Source organism: Bos indicus, chromosome 16 (assembly GCF_029378745.1).
Source record: "Bos indicus isolate NIAB-ARS_2022 breed Sahiwal x Tharparkar chromosome 16, NIAB-ARS_B.indTharparkar_mat_pri_1.0, whole genome shotgun sequence".
Classification (NCBI taxonomy): domain Eukaryota; kingdom Metazoa; phylum Chordata; class Mammalia; order Artiodactyla; family Bovidae; genus Bos; species Bos indicus.
This window is the reverse complement of record NC_091775.1, coordinates 41,928,596-41,954,941: the sequence shown is the minus strand read 5'-3', so window position 1 is coordinate 41,954,941 and position 26,346 is coordinate 41,928,596. Positions and strand designations below refer to the sequence as shown.

The following is a 26,346-nucleotide window of genomic DNA, read 5'->3' as shown; positions in this document are numbered from 1 at the left end:
CCAAAATATTACCAAATCATTTGACTCAAGGTCATTTTTTGGAAACTGGGTTGTTGCCCCCCCCCCCAGAAGCTAACAGACCTTTCTCAGACATGCAAGCAATTTGCAGACTCTGATTCTCCTCCCTTCTTTCTCTTTAGGGGGGCCTTTCCCCATGGATCCTGCCTCTCCTTCCACCCAGGGGAGGAGGGTCACGCAGGCCATGGAGGTGGCCTGCCTAACTTTGCTGTAGGCTGTGGGTGGGCACCATGCTCCCAGCTCTCTCCAGCTGCTCCACGACCACCCTGAGCCCACCATCCACTTAACTCTCTCAGCCATCTGCCCCAAAGTCCCCATTCCACAACACTCAGCCCTGTGTCCCCAAGCCCACCAGCGCCCTAAACACTCCCAGCTCTGGGAGTGGTCCCAAGGCCCTTTCACTGGGCCCCAGATGGATTCAGGCAAGAAACCTTGATTCTAAATTCCCAGCCATGACAGCGAGCCTAAGGCTCATTAAAACGCAGCTCCAGTAATTGGTCTGATAATTACAAGTTATAGGGAGGGCTCTTGGTCGTTCTGACTGGCCTGAGGACTGAACCCGCGGTGAATGGCACTGGAAGGTTCATAGGGCCCCTGGTTCCTGTTTCTGGTGACCAGATACTAATTAAGCCATATCACTCAATGGTCCTGGCTTTATTCTTCAGAAGATACCCATTTCAAATTCAGTGGGGCATGGTTCCCAGTGTATGGTGCCGCTCTGCCCCTCCCCCACCCCAGTGCCATACACTTCTTTCAATTTAGGCTTGTTTATAGTCAGTCAAGTTTTTCCAGATTGACTAAAAGAGTTCTTCATATGCCTACTGCAGCCAGTTACAAGAGCAGTGAGAGACCCAGGACTTGGGCCAGCTGGAAGAGCCAGAAGAAAAGTTTCTGTGGGATGCAGACAGCTAGGGAATGACAATCACATACGATTGTACCAAACCCTCCAGGCTCCCCCTCCCCACAAGGGCACCCTCATCTGCCACTCCTCCATAACAGATGTGGGGGGGGGGGGGTGGAGGGCATCACTCCCAAGGAAATGAAACTGCTGAGAGCAACTTCTGCTTCTCCTTTTTCGGTGTGTCCAAGGGTTAAAAAACACTTCTGAACTCCTCTTCCAACTGCAAGGTCAAGCAGCTGTCCAAGCCACCCAAGGAGAAGCAGGAGCTGGGAGACAGTCGACCCCAGCTAACTTACTCAGCCTTGACAGCCTCCAACCTACAGCCACCACCTCCTTCTAAACGCCACCCAGGGAAGGAAGAGTTAATCGGCAATCGGCTTTGGCTGATAGTTCAGGCTCCAAAGTTCAGTCCCAGTCCGAGCCACCCCGGAGGAATTGTAAATCTCAGGGCAGTATTTAACAAAACAAAAGCAACCTGGAATTACATGCAGGTTTGGTTTTCTACAGTACATATTTACTTAATCCCCTAGGTATGTGGCTCCATGTCAGATCAGCTGGCTTTGCCGGCCCTTTCACCCCCCTCGCTCACAGCAGTTTAAATTTCAAACTAATTCCCTGTTTTTGCTCTTCCTCTTCACAGGGCTGGCTGGAGACAGCCCAGCCTGCTGGCCTCAAATCTCTCTCTCTATTGCTCTAGTCACTGGGTGAGTCAGCCTGGCTTGGGTTGGCGTTGGGTGACAGCTGGCTCAGCCTCCCCACTCTTAGGCACCAGGTCTGGGAAAACTGGAGGAAGAGGTGGTGGAACTAGCAAAAAGTTAAAGGCAGGGCTTGGGAGTTGGAAGGGGGGAGGGGTGGTTCACCACAGTGCCACCTCTCCTCTTAGTGGGGAGGGATCCCCTTCCGGGCTGTATTTGGGTGGTGGTGGGGGGTGGGTGTGCGGAGGCAGCACTGAAGCTAGAACAAGAACTCTTGATCAGCTGCTGGTTAGCCTGTCCCCTCTCTCTAGATTTCGGAACACCTGGCTTCCGAGTGCCTATCAGGCTAGGCTAGACATCCACCACCGCTTCCCGCTTTTCAAACCACACCGAGTACCCCCTTTCCCAGCTTCCAGAGCCGCAGCCGTCCAGGTTGGGGCTGGGAAGCGGGTTGCCAAGGAAAATACGAAGCGCCAGCTAGCAGGCGGCTCCCCGCTCTACCCAGGAGCGCACACACCCTGCCTTACCAGGGTGGCGGCAAAGAGAGAAAGCGAGGGGAGGAAAAAACGCAACACCTTCCTTTGGGAGGGAAGAATGTGGGAAATGGGTGGGTCTGCTAAGTTTCGAGGTGGGGGTGAACAGCCAGCCACAGATCCCAAAGGAGAGGGGCAGCTCCGGACCTGCCAAAAAAGACAGACAGTCGGCTGCCCGGGAAATGTACAAGGTGAAACTAACTAGCTCAGCACTCGCGGGTGGCGCAGAGAAGTAGGGTGGTCGGCGACTTTCAGACCCTGGGCGCGGGTTCCGGCAGCGGCAGCAGGTGGGCGCACCCCCTGTCCCCTGGGCCCCCCTCGCCTCCGGCCCCCACCAGTCTGGATTCGCGGGGTCCCGGTACCTTTCTGGCGCCGCGCTCTGCGAACTCGCGAGCTAGCTGGCGCCCGATGCCTCTCCCGCCGCCGGTGATGAGGACGTTCTCCCGGGACAGGTCCCGCAGCTTGGCGGGCAGCACCAGTCCGACCGCAGCCTTCACCACCAGATAGATCATCTGCAGAGGGAACACCACCAGCGCGCCCAGCCGTTTCCACACCATCCTCCGCGCCGCGGAGCCGGGCGGCGGGGGCGAAACTCCCCGGACCGAACAAAACAGGACTTAAAAAAGAAAACACCCCCAAACAATAATAAATAAACCGAATAAGGGGGCAGAGAGGCGTCCCACCTGGCCACTCTTGAAATCACCTCTTCCCAAATGCAAAGCAAGCACCCGGTGAGAAAAAGAGGGGGGAGAAAAAAAAAAAAGATAAATCCTCCGGAGGAGAAAAAGCGTCTCCGAAGGTTGGGACAGTAAGAGGGGTGGAGGGGAAGCCAGAGGTGGAAAGTTCTAACAAGAACTTTCTTGCCCCGGCAGCCAGCCGTTTCGGCTGGGGAATTCTCAGGTAATGTTTACAGGCTGACAGAGGAGTTTAGGCAGGGGAAGGAAAAAAAAAAAAAAAAAGCACCAACCACACGCGCGCACCCTGCTACAGTCCCGCGGTTTCAAAGTGCAAGATTAAAAAAAAAAAACCGTCTCCAAATTGTAGCGCCCCCCCCTCTTTTCCAGGAAAAAAAAAAAAAAAAAAGAAAGTAGGGGGGAAAAGTGCTTGGAGCTCCCAATTTCAGCCCGCGAAAGTCTCCAGACTCATTGCTATTCTTGGGCTCAGGAAATTGCTTAAACGCGATCTGATTGCCAGCAACGTGCAGGAGAAGTGGGGGGTCCGGGTGTCAGTTTCTTTACGTGCATGGCTCGCCCTCGCGCGCGCCCGCTCTCTTCGGCTCCCTCCCTCCCTCTCTCTTCCAGCGGAGGCTGGGAGTTGCCGCTCGATCCGGCTCCCTCTCTCTCCCTTGTTAGCATTTATTGCCTTCTTTTTGTCCTTTCCAACTTGGAGAGGGCCCGGGTGCGGAGCGCGAGTGGATCGGACGATTGGGTCTACGCCGCCTTATCCGTTCGCTCCCGGGACAGCCGCGGCTCAGAACGAGAGGGCGGCCCTTTTCCCCCCATTTTTTTTTTTTATAATACCCCATTAAGTCTGATTGACAGTTAAAGTTGTTCTGAGGCTTCGCCACGGTTCCTCTGAGTGGCTGCCGCGGGCTCCCCTCCCCCTGCGCAGTGGTGGGGTGCGCGCCCGGGCGCGCACACGGGCTCTCAGAGACTCCGCTCTCCCCGGGCCGGCTCCACTAGCTGCAAGCAGGGGCTTGCCGGCTGTGTCCCTGAGGGCTCGCCGCAGTAACTCGCACACGCTGGAACCGACTCCAGCGAACCGGCTCCCTCCTCGAGACATGCCTTCTGGCCTGGGGCTCGGTCTGCCTGAGCAGGGAAGCCTGCGGGCCAGGTGACCGCCAGTGTGCCTGCGGGGGAGACCCGGGGGAGCTTACGCTCGCCTTGATCCATCAGGTCGCCCAGGGTTTATTTCAGGTCATTTGATCATCCCCTGCCTCCAGGTAGGACCAGGAAGCCACTTCTGACCCTTACTCAGAAGCCTCCTGTCTTCACTTAGAGAGCACTTTCTAAGTCTGACCCAAGTCCGTCGTGTTGTAAGGGCCGGGGCGTTGGCGTGGGGGCGGGGGGGGGGGGGGAACAGCTGGGTAGCAAGGTTTTGCTTTGAGGGGTGGCGGTGGGCAGGGTAAGGGAACCTCTGCCCCCGAGGTGTCAATAAAATCCCCATAAGATTAGCTGGAAGCGTATTTATTGCTCATCTGGGCTAGAATTACCTTGACTGACAGCAATTTCCTTAACAAACGCCTGTAAACAAAACTTGCTAAACCTGACCCCCCTACAAGCCCCCGCCCTTACCCCCCCCCCACCCCCCACCCCGCCATGCTGTGCAGGGGACTTCTCGCTTTGGGTCTCCCTGGGCTGCCCTCCGCGGGGTTGGGTGGGCCCACCTTGTAACCTCTTGCTTTCTCCCAACCAGAATGTCTCCCCTGCCGGAGGGTGGGACCCAGCTATTTAGAGTTGTCTGTTGCAGAAAGTCTGGGAGGTGAGTCACGAAAGAGCAGAGCCAGTGAAAATGACTGATCGGACTTGCCTCCTGCTGCCCCTGATGGTCCCAGGCCTGGAGGAAGAGAGGAGGATGAGCCAGGGAGCTTGCCCTGTAATCTGGGCCAGCGGTTCTCCAGAGAGAGGCTTGTTCAGGCGAGGAGTGCAGGGCCTCACCCCCAGACCTTCTGATTGAACAGGGCTGGGTGTGCTGGAATCAGTGCCGTTTAATGATCTGCTGAGGATCCGGGGAAAATGTCACTTTGAGAAAAGCTGGTTTGGGGAGGGGGTGGCTGGGGGTTTAACTCCGCCCGGGGCTGCAAAGACCCTGTAGCTCTGGAGGAAACTCCTGCCCGCGTGGATCTTCCTTCCAGGTGAATTTGGGAAGTCATTATGTCACCCGCTGGAAGAGCAAAAAAGGGTAGGAAGAGTGTGGCTGGATGACAGACTATCCTACACTGAGGGCTTCAAATCTGAAACTGAATCCTCCCACTGACCTTGCAAAGGCGGGTATCATTATCCCGGTCTGCCAGGTAGCGCAGGAGGGAGGGCTCCAGATCAGACATGATTCCTTTTCCTACCCCATCCCACCCCACCCTATTCTGGCAGGAGGAGAGGACCAGGCTCCCTCCTGCCTCCATCCAACCCTCCAAAAATAGGATCCCAAGGCAGGCCATTGCCTTCCTAGACTCCCAGGCCACGGCTAAAGGCAGGACTTGGTCAACATGACGGCCTCCTCCCACCTAGGAGGTCTGTAAAAATGGGAAAGAAATCCCAGCCCTGGAGAGGCTCTCCCCACCCAGAGGTGGCGGGTGTCTGCGGGGCCTGCCAATACAACTGGGGAAAGTCTGGCGCTGAAACCCCTGCGCGCAGCCTGTTCTCATCTGTTATCCTCGACGCCGCCTAGTGGTGTGGATGCGATACTGCAGTGTTCCTTCTACCCTACCAGGCACCCTTTTCCTTCCAGGCTTTTCTCCCTACCTAAGATGAATACTTCAAGCCTAAAAAGGCTTGCAAGTATCATAGCTCCACTTTCCCACACACTCGCTGTTGTGTGGAGTAGGTTACTGAAACACAGGGATGTGAAGCAACTCTTAAACCCAGCAGTGTGTTCACTGAAATCCACTGATGCTCACCAGCCAGCCAACCCTGTTCAGATACCACATCAGCTGGGAGACCTCTAGGTCCCACTTACATTGGCCTTGGGTGTAAGTTTGAGTGGGAAGGGGGTTGAGAACCCAAATTAACCTTCAGCGTATCAGGACCGTTACACGTACTTTGACTTCATCTCTGAAACAGTCTCCAGGGGTGGGCGTCACGATGCCACTGTGTTAACACTGGGCTCAGCAATGTAAGTGACTCATTCAACTCAAGGCCACACGGGGCTTCCCTTAACCTCTCCCAAACGTCAGGTTTAGAGTGAAATCACAGTATAAAGGAATATGTCGTGTGTGCATGCTAAGTCGCTTCAGTTGTGTTCAATTCTTTGTGAGCCTATGAACTGTAGCCTGCCAGACTCCTTTGTGCATGGGATTCTCCAGGCAGGAATACTGGAGTGGGTTGCCCTGGCTTCCTCCAGGGGATCTTCCTGACCCAGGATGGATCCAATGTCTCTTTTGTCTCCTGCAGGTCGATTCTTTACCACTAGCGCCACCTGGGAAGCCCATAAAGGAACATGTCAGGTAGCCCTAAAAGATGAACTGTGGTTGGGAATAGGACACCTTTTTTCTACTTGTTCCACCTTCAGGATGTGAGTTTTACTAGCCTTGCATCCTGTGGACTCAGGCCTCTTCCATCATCAGCTTCCCAGAGAGGTTCTGTCTGTCATCTCCTCTATGTCCCCCAACTTCCCAGGGAAGATGGAGGCAAGGAGGGTACTGGGCTGGGGGATGCACAGTCCAGTGGGCTGGTCCAGAGGGTCCCCGTGACCTGGCTTCAGTAGGAACTAAATGGGACACAACCCCTCCCCCTCCTCTCCCACCTCCTCCTACCTGTGTTTTTGGCTCTTGGTACCCCCTCCTCCCTTACTTGGGAGCAGGGGGTGGGGAATTTAACTCCAGGGTGAAGTTTGAAATTTCACATCCCAGCCTGGGAGAGGGCCCCACAGTTTTCTCTCCACTCCTGGAGACGTGAAAGGAGCCTTTGTAGGCTTGATGGAGGAGGGAGGTAAGCTGCAGCCCAAAGAACTAACTTTTTCCATGACTCAGCTCTCCCGGTGTGGGGCGGGCACAGGAGGTGCAAGGACCCAGCAGGGCAGGCTGGAGCCGCCTTCCAACCCAGAGCCAGCAGCTCACGGGTAAAGGTGGGCCCCCCCAGAGAGCCAGCCCTGTTACCTGCAGGGGAACTTGCTGGCCCTGGATGGGCCACCACACTGTACCCGCCCCATGCTCCCAGGGCTCTGTCCCATTTTTTCCCCCAGAGAGGGGGGGAAAAAACTATGCTTTTTTTTTTTTTTTTTAAAGCATAGTTGATTTACAATGTTTCAGGTGTACAGCTAAGTATTCTGTTTATATATATATATATATTCTTTTTCAGGTGATGCTAGTGGTAAAGTACCTGCCTGCCAATGCAGGAGATGCAAGAAACACAGGTTTGATTTCTGGGTCGGGAAGATCCCCTAGAAGAGGAAATAGCAACCCACTCCAGTATTGCCTAGAGAATCGCATGGACAGAGAAGCCTGGTGGAGTGAAGTCTATCGGGTCTCAAAGAGTTGGACACGACTGAAGCGACCCAGTACACATGCATATTCTTTCTCAGGTTCTTTTCCTTACAAGATGTTAAATATAGTTTCCGGTGCTATACAGTAGGCGCTTGTTGTTTATCTGTATAGTGGTGTGTGTCTGTTAAGCCCCAGTTCTGAATTTACCCCCACCTGCATTGCATCCACAGTGCCAAGCACATGAATGCTCTTGTGTAGTCCTTTAACCAGGAACTTCCCCTATCACCATCCCAGCTGAGAGCTGGAAAAACAAACAGGGTTCAAGCCTTGCCTTCTACTTATCTGAGGCTTACCGGGTTAAGAAAGTCACTTAAGATCATGTAGCCCAGAGCTGGAGGTGGGATTTGAACCCTGGTCAAGTGCTCAGCTCTGTTGGATTTATCTGTGGATGTCTTCCAGAATGTATAAGATCTACTGGGGGAGCTTGTCAACATGCAGATTCCTGGGTTCCCAGCCTAGATGTCCCGGGCCAACATCTTAGGGCGGGAGCCCCAGAATGTGTGTGTTGGCCAGTGTTTGGGAACCACCCAGGGCTGCCTCTCAGCTGTTGTTCAGTCACTAAGACTCTTTGCAACCCCCATGGGCTGCACTGTGCCAGACCTTCCTGTCCTCCAGTATCTCCCGGAATTTGCACAAGTTCATGTCCATTAAATCGGTGGTGCTAACTGTCTCACCCTCGGCCCCCTCTTCTCCTTTTGCCTTCAATCACTCCCAGCCTCAGGGCGGCCCCTGGTTGGTAACAGCCCCTTCATGAAGCCTTTCTCACTTCTCCCACCACCTCGCGAGCTCTTCTCTCCTTTGTCATTAGGATGTGTCATGGCACTGAACCCTCACCCATGGCCTGTTCTGGGCTGGTGGCTCCACAGACACCTAACAGGGAAGCCACCAGAAGCTGGAGGAGCAGAGGGTGCCTTCAGTTGGTTAGCCAGTCAGCCACTGGTTGTGGAGTCTCTCCCTTTTGGCCACCACCTGTAGGGGCCACGGGGTTGGGGGGAAGGCCGAATGTGTCAGAGAGGGGCAGTAGGGCGATGATGCTGGCTTTGGGGTCTGGTGGTCTGGTTCAGATCGCAGCTCTGCACTCCCCACTTCCTGTCTCCAGCTTCTTCATTTGAAAAGGGAGGACAGCAGCGAGGCTGGGATTAGGTCTCATAAAATCCCATACAAGAGCCCAGTAAATGCCAGCTCTTGTTTCTATGGGGGTGCTGCCTGCTTGCTGACAAGCCAGTTCAGCCACAAACAAGATGCAGGGCTTCCGTTAGCGGTGTTCCTGGATGGCCCCAGAGTAGGGCTTCTGGACGGGCCTTGAGGACTGGCCTCTGCTGGGTGTTTCCTCACCTCACCTGGTTACCTTCCACCCCACGCCCGCCAGCACACTTGCTCCAGGACCTTTCCTCTTTGGCTGAGTAAACCCCTATTCATCTTGTACGGTTTCCTTTAGGTCATGCGGTATGTTTTCCAGAAAGCTCTATCCACCGCCCCGTTCAGTCCCTGGTGCCCCCTTCCCCCAGCCAAGGCTGGCCCAGGGGTTTCTGCTCTTGGCCCCTATATTTTCCTACCTCCCCACACAGTGACACTGCACTGTAATTGCTGGTTTCCTCTGTATCTCACAGCACCCTGGGGGCTTCTCAAGGGTAGGGACAGGGCCTGGCTGGTAGGCGTGTGATCTGTGCAGTGGAGCATGCGCTGAGGCTCTGCTGTCCCCACCTTCAAATCGGTCATTTCGTCTTGACCCTGTGTTTCATAATAAAACACAAGATGACCTGCTGCCCACCAATAAGGAAATAGAGTTGCTGGGACACAACCTCGGGAGCAAAAGCGGTGAAAGATTTCAGATGTGTGCCTTCCTTCATGCATTTATTCATTCATCCACTTATTCATCCACTAGATATTTATTGAGCAGCGACTGTGTGCCAGGCTCTGCTTCATGGGGCTGGCATTCCCCCACTGCTAGGTGAAGAGTGCCATGAGGAATATAGGCAAGGTGGGGCACAGAGCGATGAGGGCAGGTGGGAGACAGGAGAGAATGGGTTGGGAACAGACAGATGCAGGAGTTCACAGCTGTTCATGGAGTGGCTGGGAAAGCCACTCTGAAGCGGCATAGGGGCAGAGACCCTGTAGGAGTGAGGAGTGAACCCCAGGGAAATCTGAGTGAAGAGAATATCTGTGACGGGAGGATGCCTGCTGGGCTGGAGCAGCCCTGGGGGAGGGTGGGCAGGGTAGCTCACCCGAGGTCTGTGTGCTCACTGAGTTCCTAGACCCGCAGCCTGGTGTTGCCTGAGTGCTCGTGGGAAGCGCAGATTCCCAGGCCCCACCCCAGACCTCCCGAAGAGATTCTGCATTTTACTTACGGTGATCCCCATGTCCTTTTTGTGTACATCTGAGGAGCGCTGAGTCAGGGTCCCCTAGCATAAGGGTGATTGCGGGTTCCATTTTCAGCGTGACTGGACAGAGAGAGACATGATGGGCCCTGCGGGGAACCACGAGTGGGTGCAGGGTGACTGGTGAGCAGGTTGTGGGATGCTCAGGTGTGAGGCGGCTCCAGGTGCCAGGTAACTGGGAGCTCTGCTGCCACGGGCGCCCAGTGCGGGGACCTTCGGGGAGGTCCCCGCTCTGAGAGGGACACGCCTCTGAGCAAGGCTTCACAAACTGTAACTTGTTGCATGGATGTGTGGACACAGAGACACACATATACAGAGACACACATACACAGAGATACACACAGGCGTTCAGACACAAAGATAAACATGCACACACACAGAGACACACACAGACACATTAATACAAACACACAGACACAAACACACAGACACAAAGAAACAGACACACACAGAGACATGCAGACACTCATACACAGAGACACACACAGACACATACAGACACACACAGACAGACACAATCACACACAGACACCAAGATAAACAGACACACACAGAGACATGCAGACACACCTGCACAGAGACACACACAGACATGTACAAACACACACAGACACACTCATATGCAGACACAAAGATAAACAAGAGACATATTCAAATAGACACACAGACACACTCACACACACACTCAAATGGAGACACACACAGACACATACCAATACATACACAGACACAATCATGCATAGACACAAAGATAAACACAAACACACACACAGACACACTCATATGCAGACACAAAGATAAGCAAGAGACATATTCAGATAGACACACAGACACACTCACACACACACACTCAAATGGAGAAACACACAGACACAATCATGCATAGATACAAAGATAAACACAAACACACACACAGACATATACAAGTAGACACATACAGACACACACAGATGCACATACTCCCATGGAGACACACACACTCACACACACACATGGCTCTCTTTGGCAACTGGAGACTTTGCCCCAAGCAGAACAGCTGGCAATGTTGACTGAGGAGTCAGACTGAAGAACCTCTGGTCGAGTGGAAACCAGTGTTCCCTGAAGGGTAAGATGGGCTGCTTTGGGGGGCACCTCATGGGGACAGACTTTCAGGAGGACAGGAACGGGGCGAGATGGCCCGCGGTCTGCCTGGCCAGAGGAGACCGAGAGTGGAAAGTAGGCTTTAGACAGTCAAGATTCTCGGTGGGGAGAGGACACCACAGTCTGCAGAGGCTGGAGACCTCATAAAATACCTTCTCTTTCTAATGCAGAATGTGTGCCAAGAGGGCCCCTTTTCTCCTTGGTGAGGCCTGGCTAATAGGACAGGATACATTTAAAAAAAAAAAAAGGGCAGGTAGAATGGCTCGTTTCAGTCCAGGAAAACCACCCCACACAGGTAAGTGTTGTCCGTGGACTCACGTCTCCTGGCCGGTCCAGGGCCGCTGTCCACACACACCCGCAGGCTGTCCTTTGCCTCGCTGTCCTGAATCCCAGGCTGTGGTCCAGGGAGGTGGGCTCTCGGGCTCCGTGTGAGTGGACTCTGGGGCAGGCCGTGTTTATTCTGGCTGCCAGGGTTGGGTGGAAATGCAGGCGAGAGCCAAGGCTGGGAATATGGCAGGAACACAGCTGGGGTGGGGTGGATGGGGTGTAACCCAAGAGAGCTCGGGTGGAGGCCCGGGGTGAGGGTAAGGGTGGGAGTGGGGAGGTGGGGGGGCACCCAGCAGTCATCACCTGCCTCCTTCTGCCTTCTGGTTGGTCAAATAATTCTAAACCTGGGTGTGGGTATTGTTGTCAGGATGGTTCTGGGCTTGGCAAGGCTGTGTTCCAATCCAGGCTGTGCCACTTACTAGCTGTGCAAATTTGGGCAGATTATTTCCTTTTCTGAGCCTCGGTTTTGTCATCCTTGAAATGGGAATTTTGCCACCCACTGGATGTTGTCTTTGTTTTTTAAATTTTTTATTTTGTACTGGGGTATAGCCAATTAACAGACAATGTTGTGACAGTTTCAGGTGAACAGGGAAGGGATTCAGGAATACATATGCATACGCATGCACCCATTCTCCCCCAAAGTCCCCTTCCATCCAGGCTGCCACATAACACTGGGGAGAGTTCCCTGTGCTATACAGTAGGATCTTGTTGGTTATCCATTTTAAATACAACAGTGTGTGCATGTCCATCTCAAACTCCCTATCCCTTTCCCCCAGCATTCTTCCTCCCCAGCAACCATAAGTTCGTTCTCTAAGTCTATGAGTGAGATCATGTCTTTAAGTGGGCCGATGTCTGGCAAGAAGAGGGTGCCCATTAGGTGTTCTTCCTCCTGGTTTCATGTCCCCAAAGAACACGCTATCTAGGGTGAGTGGGGTTATCCATTTTAACCCTGTCTGGGGCAGGAGGTGGGGGAGGTAAAAAAGGTGAGGGTAACTGAGTGGCCTATGTGTAAAAACTCTTTCCTGGAACCAGAGCAAGGGCCATAGGAATGCTAACTCCTTACCCTGGGCCAGAAGCTGTTGAACTTTTTTGTAAAGGGCTTTGCAGAACATAAAACATCTGTTGTAATATCAAATCTGCTGTGGTAGCAATAGATGATATGTAGATATAAACAATATGTAAATAGATGGCATGTAAATAGATAGTGTGTAAATAGCTTTTACTATACATACTATTATATGTATCATGTATATTATATGTTAATATGTATTATACATATAATGTATATGTGTGTATAATAATGCAATAGTAAATATGTTATAGGTATTATAGCTCCTTACAGGTAAATAGACAACATGTAAGGAGCTATAATATACCCTCTCTAGTGAGCATGGCTGTGTTCCAATAAAACTTTATGTAACAAACGTTTATTTATTTTTGGTTGCGCTGGGTCTTTCTCTAGTTGTGGCAAGCAGGGGCTACCCTTCGTTGCAGTGCTTGGGCTGCTCACTGCGGCGGCTCCTCTTGTTGTGGAGCATAGGCTCTACGCATGCAGACTTCGGTAGTTGCAACACTCGGGCTTGGCAGTTGCAGCTCATGGGCTTAGCTGACTTGTGGCATGTGAAATCTTCCCGAACCAGGGATCGAATCCATATCCCCTGAGATTCTTAACCACTGGACCACCAGGGAAGTCCAAAACTTTATTTATGGACACCGAAATTTGAATTTCACATACCTTCACAAAGTATTCTTGTTTTGATTAATTTCCAACCATTTAATAATGTAAAACTATTCTTAGACTTGCAGGCAGCACACAAAAAGGTAGCGGCCAGACCCTGTCTGTAGACTGTAGTTGACTATTTCCACCACCATCAAGCAAACATAAATCTCTCAGGACTCCAGAAATAAATGAGGTGTGAGCAGAATCTGTGTTTTTGGCCTCTTTCTGGAAGTGTATTCATAGGAATTGACCCAAGTTAATGTCCTCTGTAAAGAAGTAGAGGGCCACTGGAGAAACCAAGTTCACTGATTTTTTTTTTCATTAGGAGGAAAGCAAAGTTCAATATTTATAAGAAGTAATTAAAATTTATTTAAATAAGTGAAAGCAAAGTCAATTCAGTAAATAATAGTAAACACAAAGTATAAAATAATTCAATGTATTAGATCAAGGTATTACTGAAAAATTGTTTTTAAATTAAAAAAATTTTTTCCCTTCCAGACTGAGTTGGTGTCGTGTATTCTTGGTTATCAAAATACTCATAGCTTTGGGACTTTGAAATGGTAAATATTCATCATGTGTGAAACAGCATGATACTTAACTGTATGACTTTAATTACATAAAAATGGGTGCTTAGTTGTGAAAATACACAAATGAGACCTAGAAGGACACATCAAATGGTAAACTGCTTGTGATTATAAATGACTTTGTTTTTTGCTTCTTGTGTTTTTTGGTTTCCTATTATGCACATGTTAACTTTTAAGAAATAAATGTTATTTTTAAAACTTAAAAAAAAAACAAAAACCACTAAGACATGAGAGTCTAATGATAATGGAAATCATCACAACTCACGGACGTTTACTGAGTGCCTGACACACCCTGGTGCTATTTCTGGCTCATTCAGTCGCATCAAGTAGGGCACGGAGACCCCAAGTGTTACGTCGCCTGAGACCACAGGATGATAAACATTCCAGCAGAAGGCAAACCCTGCAGGGTCTAAATCGGGATCCTGGTGACTACCCTTCATTCTCTCTCAGCAACGAACTTCCTTTGAGGTTTATTACATCTCTGCCATTTATCCTGAAGACGTCCAAAGATGACAAAGAAAGCTCAGATTGTGTTTTCAGGTGGGGAGAGAGAGGAGAGGGCCCGTGGCTTTGCACATGTGTCCAGACTAGCAGGACCTCTGGTTCCTTTGCCGCATCTGGTCTGCTGTTTGCGCAGAGAGGATGCTGACAGCCCTAGCTCTGTAGTTGAAAATCCCTGCTTGGGCAGTTATTTCAGTGACCTATTGCATGCTGCCCTGATTAGTTTATAAAAAAAGGAGAAAACAAACAAATGGAAGTATATATATTTACTATCTGAAGATTGAGTGTGCATGTGTGTGTGCTAAGTCGCTTCAGTCATGTCTGACTCTTTGCGACCCTATGGACTATAGCCCGCCAGGCTCCTCTGTCCATGGGATTCTGTAGGCAAGAATACTGGAGTGGGTTGCCATGCCCTCCTCTGGGGGATCTTCCCAACCCAGGGATCGAATCTGTATTTCTTATGTCCCTTGCATTGGCAGGCAGGTTCTTTACCACTACTGCCACCTGGGAAGCTCAATCTGAAGATTTAGTTCAGTTTAGTCACTCAGTTGAGTCTGACTCTTTGTGACACCCGTCCATCATCAACTCGCAGAGCTTACTCAAACTCGTGTCCATTGAATCAGCGATGCCATCCAACCATCTCATCCTCTGTTGCCCCCTTCTCCTCTCACCTTCAATCTTTCCCAGCATCAGGGTCTTTTTCAATGAGTCAGTTGGCCAAAGTATTGGAGTTTCAGCTTCAGAATCAGTCCTTCCAATGAATATTCAGGACTGATTTCCTTTAGGATGGACTGGTTGGATCTCCCCGCAGTCCAAGGGACTCTCAAGAGTCTTCTCCAATACCACAAAAATCATCAATTCTTCGGCACTAAGCTTTCTGTATAGTCTAACTCTCACATCCATACATGACTACTGGAAAAGCCATAATTTGACTAGACAGACGTTTGTTGGCAAAGTAATATCTCTGCTTTTTAATATGCTGTCTAGGTTGGTCATAGCTTTTCTTCCAGGGAGCAAGCGTCTTTTAATTTCATGGCCACAGTCACCATCTACAGTGATTTTGCAGCTCAAGAAAATAAAATCTCTCACTGTTTCCATTGTTCCCAGTCTATTTTCCATGAAGTAAAGGGACCTGATGCCATGATCTTAGTTTTCTGAATACTGAGTTATAAGCCAAACTTTTCGCTCTCCTCTTTCACTTTCATCAAGAAGCTCTTTAGTACTTCTTCACTTCTGCCATAAGGGTGGTGTCATCTGCGTATCTGAGGTTATTGATATTTCTCCTGGCAATCTTGATTCCAGCTTGTGCTTCATCCAGCCCGGCATTTGCACAATGTACTCTGAATATAAGTTAAATAAGCAGAGTGACAATATACGGCCTTGATTTACTCCTTTCCCTATTTGGAACCAGTCTGTTGTTCCATGTCCAGTTCTAACTGTTGCTTCCTGACCTGCAATTAGATTTCTCAGGAGGCAGGTCAGGTGGTCTGGTATTCCCATCTCTTGAATAATTTTCCACAGTTTGTTGTGATCCACACAGTCAAAGGCTTTGGTATAGTCAGTAAAGCAGATGTTTTTCTGGAACTCTCTTGCTTTTTCAATGATCCAGTGGATGTTGGCAATTCGATCTCTGGTCCTCTACCTTTTCTAAATCCAGCTTGAACATCTGGAAGTTCACGGTTCATGTACTGTCAAAGCCTGGCTTGGAGGATTTTGAGCATTACTTTGCTAGCATGTTAGATGAGTGCAATTGTGCAGTAGTTTGAGCATTCTTTGGCATTGCCTTTCTTTGGGATTAGAATGAAAACTGACCTTTTCCAGTCTTGTGGCCACTGCTCTGTTTTCCAAATTTGCTGGCATATTGAGTGCAGCACTTTCACAGCATCATCTTTTAAGATTTGAAATAGCTCAACTGGAATTCCATCACCTCAACTAACTTTCTTTGTAGTGATGCTTCCTAAGGCCCACTTGACTTCACATTCCAGGATGTCTGGCTCTAGGTGAGTGATCACACCATCATGATTATCTGGGTTATGAAGGTCTTTTTTTGTATAGTTCTTCGGTGTATTCTTGCCACTTTTACTTAACATTTTCTGCTTCTGTTAGGTCCATACCATTTCTGTCCTTTATTGTGCCCATCTTTGCATGAAAAGTTCCCTTGGTATCTTTAATTTTCTTGAAGAGATCTCTAGTCTTTCCCATTCTATTGTTTTCCTCTATTTCTTTGCATTGATCAATGATCACTTTCTTATTTCTCCTTGCTATTATTTGGAACTCTGTACTTAAATGGGTATGTCTTTCCTTTCCTCCTTTGCCTTTTGCTTCTCTTCTTTTCTCAGCTATTTGTAAGGCCTCCTCAGACAACCATTTTGGCTTTTTGCATTTCTTTTTCTTGGGGATGGTCTTGATCACTGCCTTCTGTACAATGTCAGGAACCTCCGTCCATAGTTCTTCAGGCACTCTGTCTATCAGATCTAATCCCTTGAATCTATTTGTCACTTCTACTGTATAATCATAAGGGATTTGATTTAGGTCATACCTGAATGGTCTAAAGGTTTTCCCTACTTTCTTCACTGTAAGTCTGAATTTGGCAATAAGGAGTCCATTATCTGAGCCACAGTCAGATCCCCATCTTGTTTTTGCTGACTGTATAGAGCTTCTCCATCTTTGGCCGTAAAGAAAATAATCAGTCTGATTTCAGTATTGACTATCTGGTGATGTCCATGTGTAGAGTTTTCTCTCATGTTGCCGGAAGCAGGTGTTTGCTATGACCAGTGCGGTCTCTTGGCAAAACTCTGTTAGCCTTTGCCCTGCTTCATTTTGTACTCCAAGGCCAAATTTGCCTGTTACTCCAGGTGTTTCTTGACTTCCTACTTTTGCATTCTAGTCCCCTGTGATGAAAAGAACACCTTTTTGGGTGTTTTTTTTTTTTTCCTAGAAGGTCTTATAGGTCTTCATAGAACTGTTCAACTTCAGCTTCTTCAGCATTACTGGTTGAGGCATAGACTTGGATTATTGTGATATTGAATGGTTTGCCTTGGAAATGAAGAAAGATCATTCTGTCGTTTTTGAGATCGCACCAAAGTAACGCATTTCAGACTCTTTTGTTGACTATGAGGGCTACTCCGTTTCTTCTAAGGGATTCTTGCCCACAATAGTAGATACAATGGTCATCTGAGTTAAATTCATCCATTCCAGTCCATTTTAGTTCACTGATCCCTAAAATGTCAATGTTCACTCTTGCCATCTCCTGTTTCACCACTTCCAATTTACCTTGATTCATAGACCTAACATTCCAGATTCCTATGCAATACTGTCTTTACGGCATTGGACTTTACTTCCATCACCTGTCACATCCACAGCTGGGCATTGTTTTTGCTTTGACTTCATCTCTTCATTCTTTTTGGAGTTATTTCTCCACTGTTCTCCAATAGCATATTGGGCACCTATTGACCTGGGGAGTTCATCTTTCAGTGTCCTATATTTTTGCCTTTTCATACTGTTCATGGGGTTCTCAAGGCAAGAATACTGAAGTGGTTTGCCATTCCCTTCTCCAGTGGGCCACTTTTTGCAGAACTCTCTACTATGACCCATTCATCTTGGGTGGCCCTACATGGCATGGGTCATGGTTTCATTGAGTTAGACAAGGCTGTAGTCCATGTAATCAGTTTGATTAGCTTTCTGTGATTGTGGTTTTTATTCTGTCTGCCCTCTGATGGATAAGGATAACAGGCTTATGGAAGCTTCCTGATGGGAGAGACTGACTGAGGGGGAAACTGGGTCCTGTTCTGATGGGCAGGGCTATGCTCAGTAAATATTTAATCCAATTTTCTGTTGACAGACTGGGCTGTGTTCCCTCCCCGTTTTTTGACCTGAGGCCAAACTATGGTGGAGGTAATGAAGATAATGGTGACCTCCTTCCCCCGACCCTGCACCAGGCCACTGCCGACCTCTGCCTCCCCTGCAGACTCCTGGACACTCAAGGGCAAGTCTGGGTCAGTCTCTTGTGGGGTCACTGGTCCTTTCTCCTGGGTCCTGATGTGCACAAGGTTTTGTTTGTGCCTTCTAAGAGTCTGTTTTCCCAGTCCTGTGCAAGTTCTGGTGTCTCTACTGCTGCTGCTGCTAAGTCACTTCAGCCGTGTCCGACTCTGTGTGACTCCATAGACAGCAGCCCATCAGGCTCCCCCGTCCCTGGGATTCTCCAGGCAAGAACACTGGAGTGGGTTGCCATTTCCTTCTCCATCTGGTGTCTCTATGGTGGGGTTAATGGAGACCTCCTCCAAGAGGGCTTATGCCACACCCAGGTCTGCTGCACCCAGAGCCCCTGCCCCTGCGGCAGGCCACTGCTGGCCCATACCTCCTCAGAAGACACTCAAACACTCAAGAGCAGGTCTAGCTCAGTCTCTTGGAGTCTCCTGGTGTGAACAAGGTTTTGTTTGAGCCCTCTGAGCACCTCTGGTGAGTATGGGGCTTGATTCTTAACAAGATTTCGTCCCTCCTACTGTCTTGCTGTGGGGCTTCCCAGGTGGCACTAGTAGTAAAGAACCTGGCTACCAATGCAGGAGAACTAAGAGACACTGGTTTGATCTCTGGGTTGGGAAGATCCCCTGGAGGAGGAAGTGGCTACCCACTCCAGTATTCTTGCCTGGAAAACCCATGGACAGAGAAGCCTGACCGGCTACAGTCCATGGGTTCACAAAGAGTTGGACACGACTAAAGTGACTTAGCACAGCACCGTCTTGCTGGGGCTTCTCCTTTGCTCTTGGACATGGGGTACCTTCTTTTGGTGGGATCCAACATTCTCCTGTCAATGGTTGTTCAGCAGCAAGTTGTAAGTTTGGACTTGTTGCAGGAGAAGATGAGTGCACACCCTTCTACTCTGCCATCTTAAATGTCCTTTACTTTGGAGCCAATTTCCATTCATGGAGCTGCGGGGAGTGCTTCACACGAGAAGTGCCCCTGCCACTGAAGGCCAGGAGGTGGTGCAGGGGGTGACACGGCGCGACAGGAACCCTGACTCGGCCCCGAGGCGGCATAGTGATGGCTTCTCCTCAGCCACCGCACTCCAAAAGCTCTGGTCAGGAGGAGTGCCTGAAGAGGGCCAGCCTCCTGGTGTGTCAAGCTTGGACCTGTGGATTATGTCTCTCAAATGTAAGAAACTTATAATATGTATTATCATTTTAACTTTTGCTGAACACTTAGTAGGCACCAGGTCTCCTGCCTCATGTAGATTCCTTGGTGTAGCTGTCACAGCCACCTGCTCTGTGTGTGTGTGTGTGATCATTGCATCCCCATTTAACATATGAGAAAACAGAGGCCCAGAGGAGTAATTTGTCCATATCATGTGGTTTTAAGTGTTGCTGGGACATAGACTAAATAATCTAATCTTCTGGATGTTGAGAATCTGTGGCCTCAGTCAGATGCTTGCTCAGCATGTGCTGAATGGTCAGTTAGAAGGAAAAGATAAAAAATAAAGCCTGCAAAGCAGGATTTCCCTGGTGGTCCAGTGGTTAAGACTGTATTTCCAAGGCAGGATTTGAGGGTGTGATCACTGGTCAGGGAACTACGATCCCGCATACCTTGGGTATTGCCAAAAGAAATTTTAAAATCCTCCAAAACATGTGCACAATATTGACTCTGTGTGTGTGTGTGCAAGCGCACATGTGCACACTAAGTCCCTCAGTTGTGTCCAACTCTTTGTGACCCTATGGACTGTAGCCCACCAGGCTCCTCTGTCTGTGGGATTCTCCAGGCAAGAATACTGGAGTGGGTTGCCTGCCCAAGCCCTCCTCCAGGGGATCTTCCCATCCCAGGGATCGAACTCACATCTCTTATGTCTCCTGCATCGGCAGGCTGATTCTTTACCACTAGTGCCACCTGGGAAGCCCAATATTGACAATATACCACATCATGAAAAATTTGGCCTAGGGACCTCCCTGGTGGTCCAACAGTTAAGAATCTGCCTGCCAACGCAGGAGACATGGGTTCGATCCCTGGTCAGGAAAGATCCCACATGCTGCGAAGCAACCAAGCCTGTGTCCCACAACTACTAAGCCTGAGTGCTGGAACAAGAGAAGCCACTGCATGGGAAGCCTGTGCATCACAACTATAGAGTAGCTCCTGCTCAACACAATGAGAGACAGCTCACACAGCAGTGAAGACCCAGGGAAGCCATAATACATAAATAAATAAAATTGTTAAAAAAAAATTAGCCTGAAGAGCAGGGTGTGACTGGGGAGTTTATACTTTTTTGGTTTTGGTTTTTTTTTTTTTTGGCTCGACGGGAACAGAAGTCTGTTTTCCCACAGTTATATTTAAAAAAAAAAAAAAACAACTTAAAAGTGTTAGGACACAAATTTGTGTTGCCAGGATGATTCCACTTTTGGAAAGAAAAACCCTGAAGTCCATGTTCATATTTATTTAGTTACCATTCAGTCGGGATTTACTGTGTGTCAGGCAAAATATTAAATGCTTTGTATTCATTTAATTTAATCTCATTTAATCAAAACAGTTCCCTTGAGGTAGGATCTATATTCCCCATGTACATCTGTGGAATTGAACATCAAGCAGCTCGGCCAAGGTCAGGGGACCCGTGAGTGGCAGGTATGGAATTCAAATTTAGCTCAGTTTTACTTCAAAGCCATTCTCTCTGCTTATTTCTCTTTCTGCTCTGGACATTTGTCTTTCTTTCTCTAAACACACACAGACACACACAGACACGCACGCATGTGGACACACGTGCAAGTATGCACACACAGAAAGAAGGCAGAAAGGGAACACAGAAGAGTCACAGTGACTGTCTCTGACTCATAGCAGCACATGTCATTTTATCTTCTTTTATGTCTTTCTACATATTCTCAATGTTCTAGAATGAGTTTATATTAAGAAAACTCTATCCAGTGATCTTTTTTTGTACAAATATGCATGTTTTCGAGTCAGCAGGATATTCAAGTTCTGGTGTCAGGCTTCAGAGCCTCTGGCTGTGGGCCTCTTTTAAAAAATCTGTTAAAAAATAAGACAGAGGAGCCAGTACCTTTGCTTCTTGGAGCTCTCTAATCCGTCCTATAATACCGGGCTTTGTAGGAAAGTTCTGCACATAAATCCCATAAAATCCCATAATGTGGAGCTGACACTGAGCCTACCCAGAACAAAATCTGCTAATGATCACAGCTTGCCAGGAGCCTGCAGAAGGATCAGACCTGTCACAGCCCCCATGCCTGCCTCCCACCTAAGCCCTTTCTAATAAGGACTCTTTTCATGAGTTTATAAAAAACACTTTTGTTTGGATCACATTGGGCTTCTATTTCATCTTACTTGAATGGTGAATGGCTGGAGGCTGGAAGGGGCTGAGGCTGGTCCTGGAGTTTTGGGACCCAGAGAAAACCACAGGTTTGTAAATCCAGCAATGGTGACCTACCTCCCAGCTCCAGCCCTCCGCCTCCCTGAGAGACTGGACCTTTGCTGCAACTGCTCTGGGTGATGCGGGTGACAAGAGTGGGCTGGAGTGGAGTAAACATTGGCTGCCCCCTGGTAGTGGTACTGGAGAGAGGGTTCTCCCCTATAAAACTGACACAGCTTTGGGCCAGATAGATAAGCACTCTGTGCCTCCACTTCCTCAGATTGAAAGGGAGGGTTGTATAAATCACCTTTCTGGGCTGTTGTAAAACCACTGAGGCTGCCTGACACTTGATTGGTGACCTTCTTTCCCTCTCTTGTCCCCCCACCCCTGCCAGACCATAAAGAAGGCTGAGCGCCAAAGAATTGACGCTTTTGAACTAGAGTTGAAGAAGACTCTTGAGAGTGCCTTGGACTGCAAGAAGTTCAAACCAGTCAATCCTAAAGGAACTCCACTCTGAGTATTCATTGGAAGGACTTATGCTGAAGCTGAAGCTCCAATACTTTGGCCACCTGATGCGAAGAGCTGACTCATTTGAAAAGCCCCTGATGCTGGGAAAGATTGAAGGCAGGAGGAGAAGGGGATAACAGAGGATGAGATGGTTGGATGGCATCGCTGACTCAATGGACATGAGGTTGAGGGAACTCCGGGAGATAGTGAAGGACAGGAGAGCCTGGCGTGCTGAATCCATGGGTTTGCAAAGTGTTGGACGTGACTTAGTGACTGAATAACAGCAACAGCAATGGTTGCTTTACAACCTTGTGTTAGTTTCTGCCGTATAGCGAAGTGAATCAGCTCTGTGCTTACGTTTATCCCCTCTTTTTTGGAGTTTCTTCCCATTTAGGTCACTAAAGAGCACTGAATAGAGTTCCCTGTGCTATACAGTAGGTTCTCATTAGTTATCTGTCTTATACATAGTATAAATAGTGTACACATGTCAATCCCAATCTCCCAGTTCAGCCCTCCGCCCCCTTGGTATCCTTAACGTTTGTTCTCTACATCTGTGTCTCTATTTCCGCTTTACAAATAAGATAATCTTTACCATTTTTCTACATTCCACATATTAAAAGCTTTTAAACTGTAAGTCTGAAAAGACTTACAGGAAAGTTGCAAAAATGGAACCAAGAATCCCTGTGTAGCCTTTACTATATGTTAACATTGGAAAAGAGTCAGACACGGCTGAGCGACTGAACTGAACTGGACATTTTATATTTGCATTATCTGTAAGTCCATCTGTCCGTTCATCCATCTATCTATCCATTCTCTACACTTGTTTCAGGAGAATATGCTGTGAACCTGATTGCCTAAGAGTCTCAAATATTTTAGCATATACGTCTTAAAAACAAGACGTTGCTATTACATAACTACAGTTCTTTTAAATCAAAATCAGGAAGTGGACGTGGATACAATACGATTATGTAATCTACAAGACTTATTCAGATTTTGCCAGTTGTGTCACTAACATCCTTTATAAAAAAAGAAAAACAATCTTTCTGGTCTGGGATCCAGTCCAGCGGCACACATGGTACTTCCTTGCCATGTCTATTTGGGCTCCTTCAGTTTCTGGTCTTCTGCTTCTCTTTGTCTGTCATGACCTTGACATTTTTGAAAAGTACAGGTTCTTCTGGACTGACTTGCGTCTTCCCTAAATAGATACATTGGAGCCCTAACAACCAGGAACTCAGGATGTGAACTGCGTTTGGAAGCAGAGCCTTTCATGAGGTGATTACGTTGCAATGAGGCCGTGAGGTGAGCTCTGATCCAGTCTGGCTGGTGTCTAGAAGAGGAAATCTGGACAGAAAAAGGGACTGTAGGGATGTATTTGCATGGGGGAAAGACCACACGAAGACCCAGGGAGTAGGTGGTCATCTGCAAGCCAGGGAGAGAGGTTTTGAGAGAAACCACACCTTGATCTAGGACTTTTAGACCCCAGAATTTTGAGAAAATACATTTCTGTTGTTTAAGCTGCCCAGTCTGTGGTGTTCTATTATGGGGGCCGGAGCAAAGTATTTTGTAAACATAAATACTTAATATGGCGGCCGGGTCAGTTATTTTGTAAACATCCCTCCACTTGGTTGTGCCTCATTCTTAGTCATTTCTTCTTGTCGTCAGGGATATCCCTAGATGGTTTTCACTCATTTTGACTCATTCTGCCATATTCAGGCAAATAAGGTAGAAACTGGGCTTCCCTGCTGGCTCAGTGGTAAGGAGCCTGCCTGCAAAGCAGGAGCTGCAGGTTCAATCCCTGATCAGGAGGATCCCCTGGAGGAGGGCATGGCAACCCACTCCAGTATTCTTGCCTGGAGAATCCCATGGACAGAGGAGCCTGGTGGGCTACAGTCCAAGGAGTTGCAAAGAGTCAGACACTGAAGCGACTCAGCAGGCACACACGTGCAAAGTAGAAACTATGCCTGTATGTGCCATCTTCTTAAGGAGATACTTTTTTTTTTTTGTAGAAAGTGCTGAAATACATGTTTCATATTTTTTGTATTAATAACTTTTCTTTCCTTTGTACATGAAGAAGTCCTACTTATTGGAGCTAAATCACCCAATGAAAGTACCAGCATTCACACAGAAGTAGCAGGCAAACAGTGTAAAGATGAATGGCCTCGTCTGATGGTACCAGCCTGATACCTCCTACTCATTCCAGGGACATACTTCATACAGCAATATGGGGACTTTGTATTTTAGCTATAAGCAAAACCTTGAAAATACTGCTATTTCATTAAATTTGGAGTGCTGTTAATAAATTATTTATATCTGGAAAAAGAAGCTCTTCCTATATGCCAGGCTGTGCTGAGGGCTTTACTTTCACGGCCCTCAGAACAACTCACTGAGGTGTGGGTTGTATTGTACCCACTTTACAGATAAGGAAAATTGAGCATGGAAGAGTTACAGCCACATGTTACAGCCACATAGCTAAGAGGTGGAGGAGCCAGGCAATTTGGCCCCAGAGCCTGTGGGTCAGAAAAAATGAGTCCAGGAAATGTAAGACTAATTCAACTACATGAAGCACAACCAAGAAGGTGAATTCACAACCACCAGAGTCCTGTAGGTCAAGGGCAGAAGCCATGGAGTCTGCCTCTGTTTGTAGGGAACTCATATTTAGGTGTGTGTATCTCAAGGCTCAATTGACCCAACATCACTTCCAATGAAGCTCTTATGGCAGTTTCGCCCCTTCCACCCACCAACTGACCCTTCTCCCCTTTTTGAACCTATAGGAACAATAATAGCTGTTATTTATTAGGTATATATCATATGCTGTTTTTTTCCCCCTAGTAGATCTATCAATAGAACTCATTTGTCAAAGAGAAAACCACAGGCCTCAAGTTTCATCACTTGTGCTAAAACCTGTGATGCTAAACCTAGACTTAAAATCTGACTTAGTTGCAGTTCTGACCTTCTCCAGAGATGTAACCTTAATCGATCAGCTTGAAATCCTCTGGACAGGCCAATGAATCTGTCATGTGGGCTGTCTCTACTCCCTGCCCCCACCAAGATCAGACAATCAATATGATAAAGACCCTGCTTCCCCAAAAGAAGATGTCTTGACCCCAAATATAGCTTTTTTTCCTCTTTAAAAATATATTTTGAAAACATTCATTTATTTGTTTTTGGCTGTACTGGGTCTTCGTTGCTACGCGGGCTTTTCTCTAGTTGCAGAGAGCCTGGGCTCCGCTCTAGTTTTGGTGTGCGGGCTTCTCATTATGGTGGCTTCTCTTGTTGCGGAGCCAGGCTCTAGGGCACATGGTCCAGGGATTGAACCCATGTCTTCTTCATTGAAAGGCAGATTTTTTACCACTGAGCATCCAGGGAAGCCCCTTTTTATTTCCTTTTGCTAATGACTTCCTTGCCCCAGCCTTCTCTCTATAAAAGCCTTCCACTTTGTACCACTCCTCAGGACCCCCTTATAATTTTTATTTTATATTTTAAAACACCTAGTCTTTTTCTTTTGGCTGCACAGTGTGGCATGTGGGATCTTAGTTCCCTGACCAGAGATCGAACCCATGCCACCTGCATTGGAAGTGTGGAGTCTTAACCACTGGACCACCAGGGAAGTCCCCCTTCTAGTTTTTAGATGCCTGAATCATAAATTGGTGAATTAAGTCAATTAGATCTTCAAATTTACCAGTTACATTTTGTTTTCATAATAATTTAATGCTCACAGCAACCCAATGACAGAGGTGGGCACAAACCCAATTTACAGATATAGAAATGGATGACAGGTGAAATAACTTGTCTAAGTCTTTTGTCAAATTGAGAGCTCTTTGAGGGTCTGGGTTGGGCTGGCTTTGTGGGCCTGTGACCTGTGCAAGTCACACGAGGTCCCACACTTGGTTGAATGCTTGACCCTGGTGGCTCAGAGGTTAAAGCGTCTGCCCGCGATGCGGGAGACCCGGGTTCAATCCCTGGGTCGGGAAGATCCCCTGCAGAAGGAAATGGCAACCCACTCCAGTATTCTTGCCTGGAGAATCCCATGGACGGAGGAGCCTGGTGGGCTACAGTCCACGGGGTCGCAAAGAGTCGGACACAACTGAGCGACTTCACTTTCACTTTCATTACCATCTTTAAATTCTTAATAGTTTTTGAACAAGGAAAATAAACTTTACATTTTGCACTTAGCCCTCTAAATGATGCAGCCAGTCCTGTGTCTGGCTCTGGACACCTTGCACAGCTTCTCTGTGCCCATTGAAGACAGCTATCAGAATACCAGAGACAATTTCCTGCATGTGTTCACCTACACATTGGTCTCCATCCCCAGCCTGGGGACCACGAGGGGCCTGGGTGGTGTCTTAAGCACCCAGCACAGAACCTAGCACAGTGGATAAGTGAAGGAAATGTTTGTTGTGCAAACTGACTAATGGTCTAACAGGCTATAGATTCAGCTCTAGAAAAGGAATATACAGAAACTTCAGTTGCATACAGCCAAGAGACCAGAAGGGGGAGCGCTCA

At 48.4% G+C, this 26,346-nt stretch overlaps 1 protein-coding gene and 2 long non-coding RNA genes across 6 annotated transcripts in view; 2 read left to right on the top strand and 1 right to left on the bottom strand.

Annotated features, from left to right (window-relative positions):
- The window catches only part of DHRS3 (dehydrogenase/reductase 3), a 49,566-nt gene extending 46,518 nt beyond the window's left edge, over positions 1-3,048 (bottom strand). Inside the window, exon 1 of the mRNA XM_019976427.2 lies at positions 2,510-3,048. Coding sequence (XP_019831986.1) covers positions 2,510-2,704 — 195 coding nt within the window. The 5' untranslated portion in view covers positions 2,705-3,048. The remainder of the gene's footprint in view (positions 1-2,509) is intronic.
- Positions 3,049-3,107: 59 nt separating this feature from the next.
- LOC109570448 (uncharacterized) lies at positions 3,108-7,434 on the top strand. Of its 3 annotated transcripts, none has more exons than XR_011560794.1 (4): positions 3,108-4,089; positions 4,563-4,628; positions 6,257-6,309; positions 7,163-7,434. It is a non-coding gene; the product is annotated as an uncharacterized lncRNA (long non-coding RNA). The 3 variants fall into 3 exon arrangements; XR_011560796.1 differs by having other exon boundaries at positions 4,563-5,133; XR_011560795.1 differs by having other exon boundaries at positions 3,108-4,182.
- Positions 7,435-11,410: 3,976 nt separating this feature from the next.
- On the top strand, positions 11,411-23,551 carry LOC139176383 (uncharacterized). 2 transcript variants are annotated; one of them, XR_011560799.1, is made up of 4 exons: positions 11,411-17,992; positions 18,850-19,148; positions 20,509-20,600; positions 21,731-23,551. It is a non-coding gene; the product is annotated as an uncharacterized lncRNA (long non-coding RNA). The 2 variants fall into 2 exon arrangements; XR_011560798.1 differs by having other exon boundaries at positions 11,411-19,148.
- Positions 23,552-26,346: the final 2,795 nt, after the last annotated feature.